General features: G+C 70.6%; 1 protein-coding gene across 1 annotated transcript in view; it reads left to right on the forward strand.

Annotated features, from left to right (window-relative positions):
- PKP1 (plakophilin 1) overlaps window positions 1–8,346 on the forward strand; it is a 31,041-nt gene extending 22,695 nt beyond the window's left edge. Inside the window, exons 6-14 of the mRNA XM_045816471.1 lie at window positions 317–494; window positions 1,618–1,732; window positions 2,352–2,507; window positions 3,187–3,363; window positions 3,753–3,906; window positions 4,164–4,350; window positions 4,825–4,909; window positions 5,069–5,175; window positions 6,188–8,346. Of these exons, the coding sequence (XP_045672427.1) occupies window positions 317–494; window positions 1,618–1,732; window positions 2,352–2,507; window positions 3,187–3,363; window positions 3,753–3,906; window positions 4,164–4,350; window positions 4,825–4,909; window positions 5,069–5,143 (1,127 nt within the window). The 3' untranslated portion in view covers window positions 5,144–5,175; window positions 6,188–8,346. The remainder of the gene's footprint in view (window positions 1–316; window positions 495–1,617; window positions 1,733–2,351; window positions 2,508–3,186; window positions 3,364–3,752; window positions 3,907–4,163; window positions 4,351–4,824; window positions 4,910–5,068; window positions 5,176–6,187) is intronic.
- The last annotated feature ends 2,891 nt before the right edge of the window (window positions 8,347–11,237 follow it).

Here is an 11,237-nt window from a genome sequence, read left to right on the forward strand (position 1 = left end):
CCTGAGACGGGGGCAGAGCACCCGTGACCGCAGGCCTGGGGCATTAAAAGGGTGTTAGGGACCGGACGTGACGGTCCCTCCTGAAAACCGCCGGCCAGTGCTCTTGACCGCCTCCCGCGGGCATCCCCTTGACCCACACCGAAAGCTCTAGAAGGCCCCGTGGAGCAGTGGGACAGGAGGCGGGGCTGGCCGGGGTGAGCGGGCAGGTGACGGATGCCCCGGAGGCTCGCTGGCTGGAGTGCCCCGGGCGGCCCCTGGGTCCCGGGCGGCCCCTGAGCCCAGCCTGAGCCGGCCCCCCGCCCCCCGCCCCCCGCAGGGCTGCTCTGGAACCTGTCTTCCACCGACGAGCTGAAGGAGGAGCTCATCTCGGACGCACTGCCCGTCCTGGCCGACCGCGTCATTGTCCCCTTCTCCGGCTGGTGCGACGGCAACAGCAATGTGTCCCGGGAGGTGGTGGACCCTGAGGTCTTCTTCAACGCCACCGGCTGCCTGAGGTGAGGGCGGAGGGCGGGCCTCGGGGGCTCCGTGTCCGGCCTTGCGCCACCCAGCAGCTCCCCGTCGGCCGGGGCTGGGCCGGGCTCAGCACAGCCCCCCTCCCGGCCCTCGGGGGCCGACCGGACACGACTCCCCACTGCCCACCACTCCCCCGAGGGGCCCCGCAGCCTCAGGCGTGACCCCGGAGGGGAAGGCCTGCACCAGACCACCCAAACTGGCACCGTTCCCCCACCCCACCCCGAACCCTGAACCCCGGCCTTTCCCGTGCCGGGAGCGGGCGGTCCTAAGACAGTTCTTTCAGACAGAAGTCGACTCTGGTTGCCGAGTCACTTCCAGGCCGCGGGGCCAAAACCCTGTGCATACCCATTGGCGTGAAGCTGGCCCTTCCTCGCCCAAAGTGCCCCGAGCTCCTCCCCAGGGCAGGGCAGAGCACCCCCGGGTGGGGGCGGAGGGTCCTGGGTGCGCCCCTTTCGGGACAGGTTCACAAGCTGGGAGTGGGTGCCGGTCCTGCGCGGAGCAGGTGCCTTGGGGTCACACCTGCCCAAAGGGGAGCCCCGTGCTGGACGGGGTGAGGTGGGCAGGGGCCCTGTGTCTCGGGTTGCGTCCCCCCCACCCCAGCAGCCCCCACGGCAGCCTCCAGGAGCAGGGCGGGGTGAGGCAGAGGCCGGGGGCTGGGGCTTCAGGGGGGCTGCCCCAGGCCCCTGGGCCCAGGGCGTCTGGGAATGAGTCCTCCACAGGGCATGGAGCACAGCTCCTCGGGGGGCAGGGGGGCCTCTAGCGCCAACCCCAGGCTGCCCCCACGCCCCACAGAAAGAGACAGGGCAGGCGGGAGCCCCCAAACCTGTCCCACAGGACCCTGGGGCCACACCAGCGCCCCCGACACTTGTGGGAGCTGGGCTGGGGGACCGAGCGGGCAGACAGAGAGACGGAGGGTGCCGGGCTCCAGCTGGACCCGCCCCCGGCCCCGGCCAGGGCGGCCAGGGCTGGCCGCCTCCCTCTCCTTTGCTTCCCCCCTCAGCCCTTGTCCCCCTTCAGTCCCGTCTACTGCACGTCCACCGGGCCCTCCGCCCCTGCACCCCCGCCTGTCGCCCACTGCCATCCCCCACCTCCCTCCCCCCTCAGGAACCTGAGCTCGGCCGACGCGGGCCGCCAGACCATGCGGAACTACACGGGGCTCATCGACGCCCTCCTGGCCTACGTGCAGAACTGCGTTGCGGCCAGCCGCTGCGACGACAAGGTGAGACCGCGTCCCCAAGGGGGCCCCTCCGCCGGGGACTGGGGGGTGGGAGGCTGGCCCCTGTGCTCTGGGAGGTGCAGCCCGCACGGCCGGGCCCCCCGACTCCCGGCAGCAGACCCCAGCAGGGCCGCACGCCGGGGGAGAACGGCGGGCCTCTGGGGACAGTGGTGCGCAGTCAGCATTGGGCCTCCTGTCCGTGAGGACGGGCCAGCACTGTGCTGTGGGGGGCTGAGCACCAGCCGAAACAGAGGGACCTGTGGGGACATGGGGCTCGGTGGCTTTGAATCCACAGAGGCCAGGGCTGCTCCTGAAGGCGCCTCCCATGACGCCACCCGCCTGCCCTGTCTGCCGTCCCACTGGGGGCTGCGGGCTAGGCCCCCATGGGCACTTTCAGAGCGTGTCCTTCCCAGGGCCCAGCAGCAGCGACTTCAGCCCCGTTTACAGCCGGGCGGGGGGTGGGAGGCGAGGCCGGTCCCTCGGTTCACACAGGCAGGCTCGAGGGACCCTGGGGGCGGCGGCCAGAGGGGCAGTGGCCGGAGGGGTGGGCGGGCGGGCGGGCGTGCGCCGGGGGCCCGGGCGGCTCCACGGCGGCTCAGGCGCATTCGCTCTCGGCCCGCAGTCTGTGGAGAACTGCATGTGTGTGCTGCACAACCTGTCCTACCGCCTGGACGCCGAGGTGCCCACCCGCTACCGGCAGCTGGAGCACAACTACCGCAGCACCTACACCGACAAGTCCTCCACTGGCTGCTTCAGCAACAGGAGCGACAAGATGGTGGTGAGCCGGCCGGCCCCGCCCCCTTCCCCTCCGCCTGCCGCGGCCTGCAGGCCTCCGAGGGCTCGATGGTGCGGGGAGGGGGGTCCCTGCAGACCGGGGTCTGCGTGCTGGGACAGAAGCAGCCCAGACCACCCCGGTCACACACTCCAGACCCCTCGGCCTCCGAGTCTCTCCTGTAGCCCTGGGGTTCGGGGTGACCAGGACTCTCACCCCTGTCCAGACTGGTCGCGCTGGCCTCCAGCGTCCCCAGGTTCCCCAGAGTCTCCCCGGGGGGTCCCAGAGGATGGACTTCCTCCACGGGGCACGAGGGTGGCGTCCAGGCCGGGGCCACCTGCCCCTGTGGGCCCAGGGTTAGGGTCAGGCTTGACCTCCGTGGGGCGGGGAGCATCGTGGAACGGGACCCAACAGCAGGCCCACCGGGGAGGCCGGGAGGGTCGGGCGGAGGCCAGCCACGCTGCCCGAGGGACGGAGAGGCCCCCTGTCCTCAGCCCGGCCCCGAGGACCACACCGGTGCCTCCCTCCTTCTCTCGGCGGCAGCAGGGAGAGAGGGAGGGCCGTGGCCAGGGGCCTCCTCGGGTCCCTGGGCAGGACCCCGGCCTCTGAGGTGCGGGGACAGCGTTTGGGGGTTCGGGAGTCCGCCCCCCGCGAGGCTGCCCGCTGACCCGCCCACTGTCCTCAGAACAACAACTACGACTGCCCCCTCCCCGAGGAAGAGCCCAACCCCAGGGGCAGCGGCTGGCTGTACCACTCGGACGCCATCCGCACCTACCTGAACCTCATGGGCAAGAGCAAGAAGGACGCCACGCTGGAGGCCTGCGCGGGGGCCCTGCAGAACCTGACGGCCAGCAAGGGGATGGTGAGGGCCCCTGCCGCCCACAGCACCCCGCCCCCGCCCCTGCCTCGGATCCCCCGCCCCCCTGCCGACCCTGGCCCCTCTCGCGTCTTGTCAGACATGGCGGGGGAGGCAGGGGCTGGGAGCCTTGCTCTGCAAACCAGAATGCAGGGTCTGCTGTGTGCCCAGCTCAGGGAGAGAACGGGGGACCGGAGGTGGCCCCCCGGGAGGGGGGTGGTGCCCGGGCGCCTGGCGTCCCCCAGTGCCCGGTGAGCACACGGCCCCCCGGCTGTGGCTGTGTGGACACCGTGAAGGAGGGGGCTGCCGGGTCTCCCCGCGGGGTCACTGGCGCCCCCCCTCCCCCGGGGCCCGGGTGGCCGTGGGCGGGGTCCTCACCCGGCCCCCCCGCGCAGATGTCCAGCGGCATGAGCCAGCTGATCGGGGTGAAGGAGAAGGGGCTGCCACAGATCGCCCGCCTGCTGCAGTCCGGCAACTCCGACGTGGTGCGCTCCGGGGCCTCCCTGCTGAGCAACATGTCCCGCCACCAGCCGCTGCACAGCTTGATGGGTGAGGCCCCCGCCCCGGCCGCCCCACCCCGGGGCGGACCCCGCTTTCCAGAGGCCGCCGGGAGGCCCCCCTCTCACCGCTCCCTGGCGTGTGCCCCCCTGGGGGGGAGCTCGGGGGTAGGAAAGGGCGGGTCTCCCAGGCTGGCCTGCAGGCCGGCATGGTCCCGCCTGGGTCCCGAGCCCCCGGGTGCTGGACGGGAGCCTCAGGGCCTGCGCCCCGCAGACCCTGACCCCAGGCCCGCCCCGCCCGCCTCCCAGGGAACCAGGTGCTCCCGGAAGTGGCCCGGCTGCTCACCAGCCACACCGGCAACACCAGCAACTCAGAGGACATCCTGACCTCGGCCTGCTACACCGTGCGGAACCTGATGGCCTCCCAGCCGCAGCTGGCCAAGCGGGTCTTCTCCAGCAGCATGATCAACAACGTGGTCAACCTGTGCCGCAGCAGGTGGGCAGGCCGCGGTGCCCCCTGCCCCGCCCCCAGCGCAGCCCCAAGCCGGGCAGAGCACACACGTCCCCGCGTGGGGCAGGGGGGGCCCCGGCGCGGAAGCCCAGTGCACCCAGCGCACCTTGGACCTGTGCGTCCAGCAGCAGCCAGGCCTCGGGGCGGCGCCCATCTCAGCCAGGGGCCCCCGGGGGGGTGTGCTCCGAGTCCTCGGAGGGGCCGCAGGAGCCCAGAGCAGCAGACCCAGCCCCGTGGGGGCTTCATCCTGCTGCCGGGGTCTCTCTCCCCCCAGGACACGGGCGTGGGGTTCTCTCCACAGGGCTGAGGGGCCGGCCGGAAGTGGGACGCGGTTCCTCTATCAGGCGCCCCGGGGCCCCCACGTCTGCAAGGCCTGGCGGCGGGGGCGGGAGGGAGGCAGGCCTGTCTGCGTGTGTGCAGACCCTCACCCACAAACGAACCTCCCTCCCTCCCGCCCAGCGTCTCATCCAAGGCCGCAGAAGCCGCCCGGCTCCTCCTGTCCGACATGTGGTCCATCAAGGAAGTTCAGAACATCCTCCGACAGGTAAGGCCCCCCGCCCGGCGCGGGCCCTCCCCGTTCCTGTGTGCCTGTGCGAGCCAGGTCCCCTGGACTGGGGCGAGCGGGAGAGGGGAGGGGGCGCGCGAGTCTGCAGGGAGCTCGTGACCTCGGGGACCCCAACGGCCGCGGTCTGTCCCCTCGCAGCAAGGGTTTGACCGGAACATGCTGGGGACCTTAGCCGGGCCCAACAGCCTCAGGAACTTCACCTCCCGCTTCTAAGAGAGGGCCGCCCGAGCAGGACCGGCTTGCAGGTGAGCCTCGGCACCCCTGGGTGGGGGTGGGAGTGGGGTGTGGGGGGTTTGGGGGGCGGGGTTCCAGGCCCAGCAGCCTCAGCCAGTCTCGGACCCAGGGGCCAGCCCCGAGCTCCCCAGGGACCCAGGGGCAGCCCTCAGTCTGGCTGACCAAGGGGACAGCTGTGTAGGCTGCTGGGCCAGGGCGCCATGGCCATCCCAGCTGGTATATCAGGGGCGTGTGATGTCCTGGCTGCATCCACAGGCCGAGGTCTGGGCCGAGCTGTGGGGTCAAGGGGAGTTGGCACTCGGCCCCACCCGGGGGTGCCGTCCGAGGGGTCTACTGGGCGGGGGCCTATGGACAGGACATGTCTCTCTGGGTTAGAGCAACCGCCACTCAGGCCCCTGCCTTCTGCAGTCCACTCCCCGCCCCTGCCCGTGCCCAGGGTCTGTGACTGAGGCTCACGGCCCTAGCGTGCGTGAGGACCTCCCAGGAGCGTGCCCAGATGCACACCCGGGGCCCTGCCCCGGCCTCCGTGGCTCTGGAGGGGAATGTGCGTCTGCACACAGGCAGACCATGTGTTTCTGGCATGGGGAAGCCGGGGGCACACGCAGACACTCCCACAGACATGCCACCAGGGGCGGCCCCGCTGAGCAGCCTCCGCAGAGAGCCAGGGGTGAGGGCCCCCTCGAGCCGCCAGCCCCCTGGCGCCGCAGGGGTCCCGGTGGAGAGCCGGCTGCAGCAGCCGGAGGGTGGGGAAGGGGAGGGGCCTAAGTCCACAGATCTCACGGGTGTGGCCGGGGTGCCAGGGCTGTGCTGGCAGGGTGCAGGCAGGGTGCAGGCAGGACAAGAGGGCCTGGCAGACAGGCAGGGCTGACCCACTCTGCCGGAGCCGCCCCCCACCCCTGCCCGGTGACTGTCAGGCCCGCAGGCGCACCCCTGCACCTGTGGGAGGGGCCTCTCGGTCTCCCAAGGGTGCTGGCCAGCGGGCCGGTCAGTACCCGCACTCACAGGAGGCCCCTCCTTTTGCAGGCGCCACACGACCCCCAGGAGGGGCCTCAGGCCTGGCTGGAGGGTGGCTCTGGCCACTGGTGCAGTATTTGGAGACGTTCAACGCGACGAGAACAAACTTGGAAGCTGAGGAAGATGGAACCATTTTTAGATTTTTTTTTTTCCCTTGGGAGAACTTGCAAGCACTGGGGGTGGGCGGGGTGGGGGCTGTTCTTGAGTTAAGCGGGCTTTTTCTGATGTCAGTACTTCTTTTGCTCAGAGCTGGTACTATGTATGTTGTATCACGTGCGTGTGCGGCACACACGTGTGTAAGTGACTGCAGATGACGGAGATTCCGTCGGGTTGTCCGACTGCCGGTCAGAGGCGGTACAAGTGTCTCCTGTTTCCCACTCACAGTCCAGGGCGTCACGTTGAGGGGGTTGCCACGGGGACCGTCTCCGGGGGCGGCTTTGCAGGCAGGGAGGCTGGCTGGCGTGGAGGGGCTCCAGGGCCTCCCGGGACAGTCTGGTCATCTGACGCAGCCGCCGTCCCGCGGGGCCACAGCACCGGGCTGGGCGGGGCTCGGGACCTCAGCCAGGCTGGCCCCGGGGGGAGGGGGCCGTGCTCCTCGGAGCAGACTCAGCCCGTGAGTGTGAGTGTGAGTGTGAGTGTGAGTGTGACCGCACTCCCCAGCGGGCTGGACACCCGCCTGTCACCGGAGAACAGGGCAGGAGTGGTGCTCAGAGCCAGAGTCGTCCAGGCAGCGGCCCCCCAGGGGCCATTTAGACATCCACCTGAGGGCACGACCCCCCCCACACTCGGGCGCCCGGGCACCTCAGGGAGGGAGGGCTTGGGCTCAGGACCATTGGAGGAAGGGAGGGAGAGTCCCCCAAAGGGACCGTCCTGTCCGGCCACCGACAAGCCCACGCCCCAGCCAGAGGTCCCCACCTTTCCCCGAGCCCCAGCCAGGCCACCAGCTGTCCCCGAGAGCCCAGCCTCCCGTGCATTTCGGGTGGGAAGCGGCAGGGCGTCCCCTCCCCCAGGGAAAAGCTTGCTGTAAATAGGCTTTCATGTGGCAGTAACAGGGCCCAGCACGGGGCCCAGGACTTCCTGCCCCAGACTCCAGGCCGCAGGTAGGAGCTCACCGCCTGGCCCGGTCCTCCTCCCACACAGTTCAAGGGGTCCCCTGCTCGCCCACACCCACCCCCCGCCCCCACACTATCCCTGTCCAACCCACAGTGGGGACGGGCAACACCCTTCGGGGCTGAGGGTGGGCCCCGTCGGAGACCCAACACCCGGCACAGACCTGGGGGGACGGCCGTGTGACCGACCAGGCGCCCTCGGTGCTGGGGGTCCCCTGGGGGGTCCTGGCGCACCCCCTCCTGGGGCGCACGGGTGAGCTGCGTCCGAGAGGGCGTCCTGGAAAGGGGTCCAGGGACGTCATCCTCCCTGCCTGTCCCTGGGGCCCAGAGGGACTCCTTTCTGTAGGAATCAGGACACGTGGTGGGGGGGACAGAGCTTGTCCTCATGAGCGGACGCTGTCCCGGATGAAAGGGGCGGCAGGGGTCCTGCCGTGGGGGGTCCTCTGGCTGACCAGACTGTCCCATCGAGGCGAAGGCGCCCCGTGAGGCCAGGCCCAATTTTGGCGGCCTCCCTGGAGCCGGCCAGCTGGCCCGTCCCCTGTCACTCCGGGAGAGGCCCGGGGAGGGGAGGAGAGGCTGAGAGTGCAAGTCCTAGAGGAGGGGCGGGGGCGGGGCTGCGTGTGACAGCGCCCCCCCCCCGCCGCCCCCAGCAACCAGGGCCCTTGCTGTCAGGGTCAACGCCCAGTGAGGGAGGACACCGAGCAGCCAGGCTCTCGGGTCCCCGGTCCTTGCCCCCGAGCCAGGGCCTCCCGTGCTTAAGACACACCCGTCACCAGCCAGCAGCCCTGCCCGGCGGGGACCAGGGGGGAGTGTGGCCCCCTCCCCAGGCTCAGCCGCAGTGAGGCTCACTCTCACTCGCCTCGGAGCCTGCCTGGGAGGAGGGGGGCGGCTGGGGTGACAGGGCCAGGCCGTGGGGTGGGCAAGGCAACGCCGCGAGGTGTCGGGCGCCCCTCGTCTGTGTGACAGCTCTGTGCCGGCTGGGCCCGTCCGCTGTGAGATGCGCTGTACATTTGCTTCTTTGGAACTAGAGGAAACCAATAAATTGCTGGCATTTCTGTGGACCGTTGAAGCAGTGGATTATTTGGGGTGCTGTGGAAGGGGGAAGGGCTGCCCCCCGAGGGGGCGGGGGGCGCCGCCAGCCAGGCACCCGCTCTCCGTCAGCTCCGGGAGGTGCGCTGGGTCCTGCGTGGACGTGCGGGTGACGGGAAAGTTCCCAACTCACAGAGCTCAGCCAGCACAGGAGACGGCGAGGACCCCAGGGCGAGGCTCGCTGGTTCGGCTGGTTAAAATGCGGGACCAGGCCCACAAGGCAAAGAAACGGGTCAGGGGCCCCAGCAGGCACCCCCGGCCCGAGCCAGTCACCCTGCACCTGCTGCGGGTTCGGAGAGCACGAATGTCACCGAGGGGTAGGTTGGGCCCCCCGGGAGGCACGTGAAAGCCGGTGACCCACTGGGGCGGGGGGCCGGGGGGCCGGGGGGCAGGCACTCCCCAGCGGAGCAGGGCTCCGCACCCTCAGCCCGCCCCCCGCAGCGCCCATAGTGGGGGGGTGAGGAGCGCTCCGGCAGGTGCCCGGGTGCGGAGAGGGGCCTTCCGCCAGGCCCCCTGGGCCGGGGGTCTCACGAGCCTCCGGGGTCTCCAACCCTCTCCGGCCCACCCCCTGCACCCTGCAACCGCAAGGCTTCCTGCAGGACAACTGAGCCGGGGCTCGGGTTCCGGCCCAGACGGGCGCGGCTGCCTGCTCCCGGACCCCGGTGGATGCCCTGTCGTCTTTCTGCCGGGGACGCCACCACGCAGGGGCGGCCCTCGCGCTTCCCAGGAGGCAGGGGTGGGGAAGGGAGGCGGGGAGGGGGGAGAGGCGCAGGGGCTTTGCTGCTGCAGCTCTGCTCCTCCGGGAGCGGGAGCAGCGGAGGCAACGGGGGCGGGGCTTGTGAGCTGCTTCCCAGCACCACCGGCCAGGGGCTTCCCCGCCCGGGGCCTCCCCGCTCCCTCCCCCACCCCGCCTCCCCTCCAGGGGCCCAGGGGTTTGACACCCGCTGGGCCTGAGCCGCTCGAGGCACCCGGTCTGTCTGCGCCTGAGAAACAAGACAAAGTCTCAGGCTGGTCCCACCCACCTGGTCCCCCAGGCGAGACACTCGTCCTCCACGCGTCCTCTCCCAGCCAGGCACCGCATCCTGACCCCTCCACGGTGTCACCTCGTCTCCATGCCCACTGCCACCATCCCCGCCTGGGCCACCGCCGGAGCCCTCCCAGAAACCACACGGACTGCATGCCTTCTTGCCTCGAAACATCGGCCTGCTCCCAGTTCTCTGCGGCCGGCACGCGGAGGCCCTGCCCCAGCCCCCGGGCGGCCCCCCACAGACCCCCTCCTCGGTCTCCTCCTCTCCCGCCTCGCACTGACACCCCGCCTACACCCGCACCAGACACGTCCCAGGCGCGGCGTGCCCTGCCACCCCACGGTCCCCGGGGTCTCTCCTGCCCGTGGACCTGCCCGCCCTGCCCAGCGTGGCCCTGTCTGTCCTCGCGGCCCGTCCACTGGCGCTCCCCCATGGGGCCCGGGAGCCCACAGCCGTGCAGGGGCCCGGTCGGGCCTGGACTTCTGAGCGTGTCCGTCTTGCCGTCTGTGTGACGTGGAGTTCCCACACACCATGCTGTGTCCCGGGGATCCGAGAGTCCCACCGAGGACGGGCCTGAGAGCCTCCCGGGCCTCCCTCCCGCCCACGAACCCGAAGGCCCGGGGTCACCGCGGCCTCCCAGGTGGCCGAGCAGCCGCCTACCTCGGCCCTGCCCCTAGACACGGCCGCACCCACAGCAGGTGGACGGGACGGTCCCGTGCTTTGCACTGGACAGTCGGCAGCTGTCCAAGCATCTGCTGGCTAACGGACAGTTGCAATGTCTTCACAATGTGCTTTTACACTGGCTGGCGTGGCTCAGTGGACTGAGTGCCGGCCTGCGAACCAAAGGGTCGCCGGTTTGATTCCCAGTCAGGGCACAGGCCCGGGTTTCGGGCCAGGCCCCCAGTAGGGGGCGTGAGAGAGGCAACCGATCAGTTGATTGATGTGTCTCTCGCACATTGGTGTTTCTCTCCCTTTCTCCCTCCCTCCTCCCTAAAAATAAATAAATATTTTTTTAAAGAATGTGCTTTTCCTTGTTTCTATCAGCTACCCGACTGAATTTGGAGAGCGTGCCGTGCAAATAAATAAGTAAAACGTCATGGGAACAGGCAGAGCCTGGAGGTCCCCCACGCCTGGGAGCCTCAGTTTCCCCCCGTGTGAAAGGGGGCGTCTCCGCAGCGACTCTGCAGCTCCCGCAGGCAGGGAGTGCATGCGAGGGGCTCCACACTCTGCGCGGCACCCAGTAGGGCTCGGTCGTTGGCAGCCAGGAGGTCGGGGGGCGGCGTCCCTGGGTCGAGTTGAGAGGGAAAAGCCCCGTGTGTCCTCTACCCCCAAGCAGCAATGAAGTGACCGCCTGCCTGCACGTATCCTGGTGGCCGGCCCCTTCGGGGCACTGGCAGAGCGGGGGTGGGTGGGGACAGGATGCGGGGGGGGGGCGGGGGGGCCCCTCATGCTCCTCAGCGGGTCACCCTTCCCCTGTCAGTACTGCGTCAGCCCCGGCTCAGCCCGGAGGGCGCTGGGAACCCAACCACCTCCCGCCCGCCCACCCGCCCTCCGTGTTCCTTAAGAGCAGCGCCACGCCGCCCGGGGCCTGATTTCCGGGCCTGTTTGGGGGTTGGGGCGTGCGGAGGGCGTGGCTGCGGGGGCCCAGGCCTGAGAGCCAGGCCGAGGGTGGGGCGCCCCTGGGGCCTGGGCGCTCCGTGTCGGGGTGAGGACGGCATTCCCGGAGTCTGCAGCAGACAGCACTTTTCGTCCCGGTAGCTGCTGGGGCGGGGCTGGGAACCCGGGCTGAGCCGGTGGGTGGGGTCGGGACCGGAGGGCGGGGGCACCCAGACCTGG

This window comes from Phyllostomus hastatus, unplaced genomic scaffold (assembly GCF_019186645.2).
Source record: "Phyllostomus hastatus isolate PE091 unplaced genomic scaffold, TTU_PhHast_1.1 phas_contig_148, whole genome shotgun sequence".
Classification (NCBI taxonomy): domain Eukaryota; kingdom Metazoa; phylum Chordata; class Mammalia; order Chiroptera; family Phyllostomidae; genus Phyllostomus; species Phyllostomus hastatus.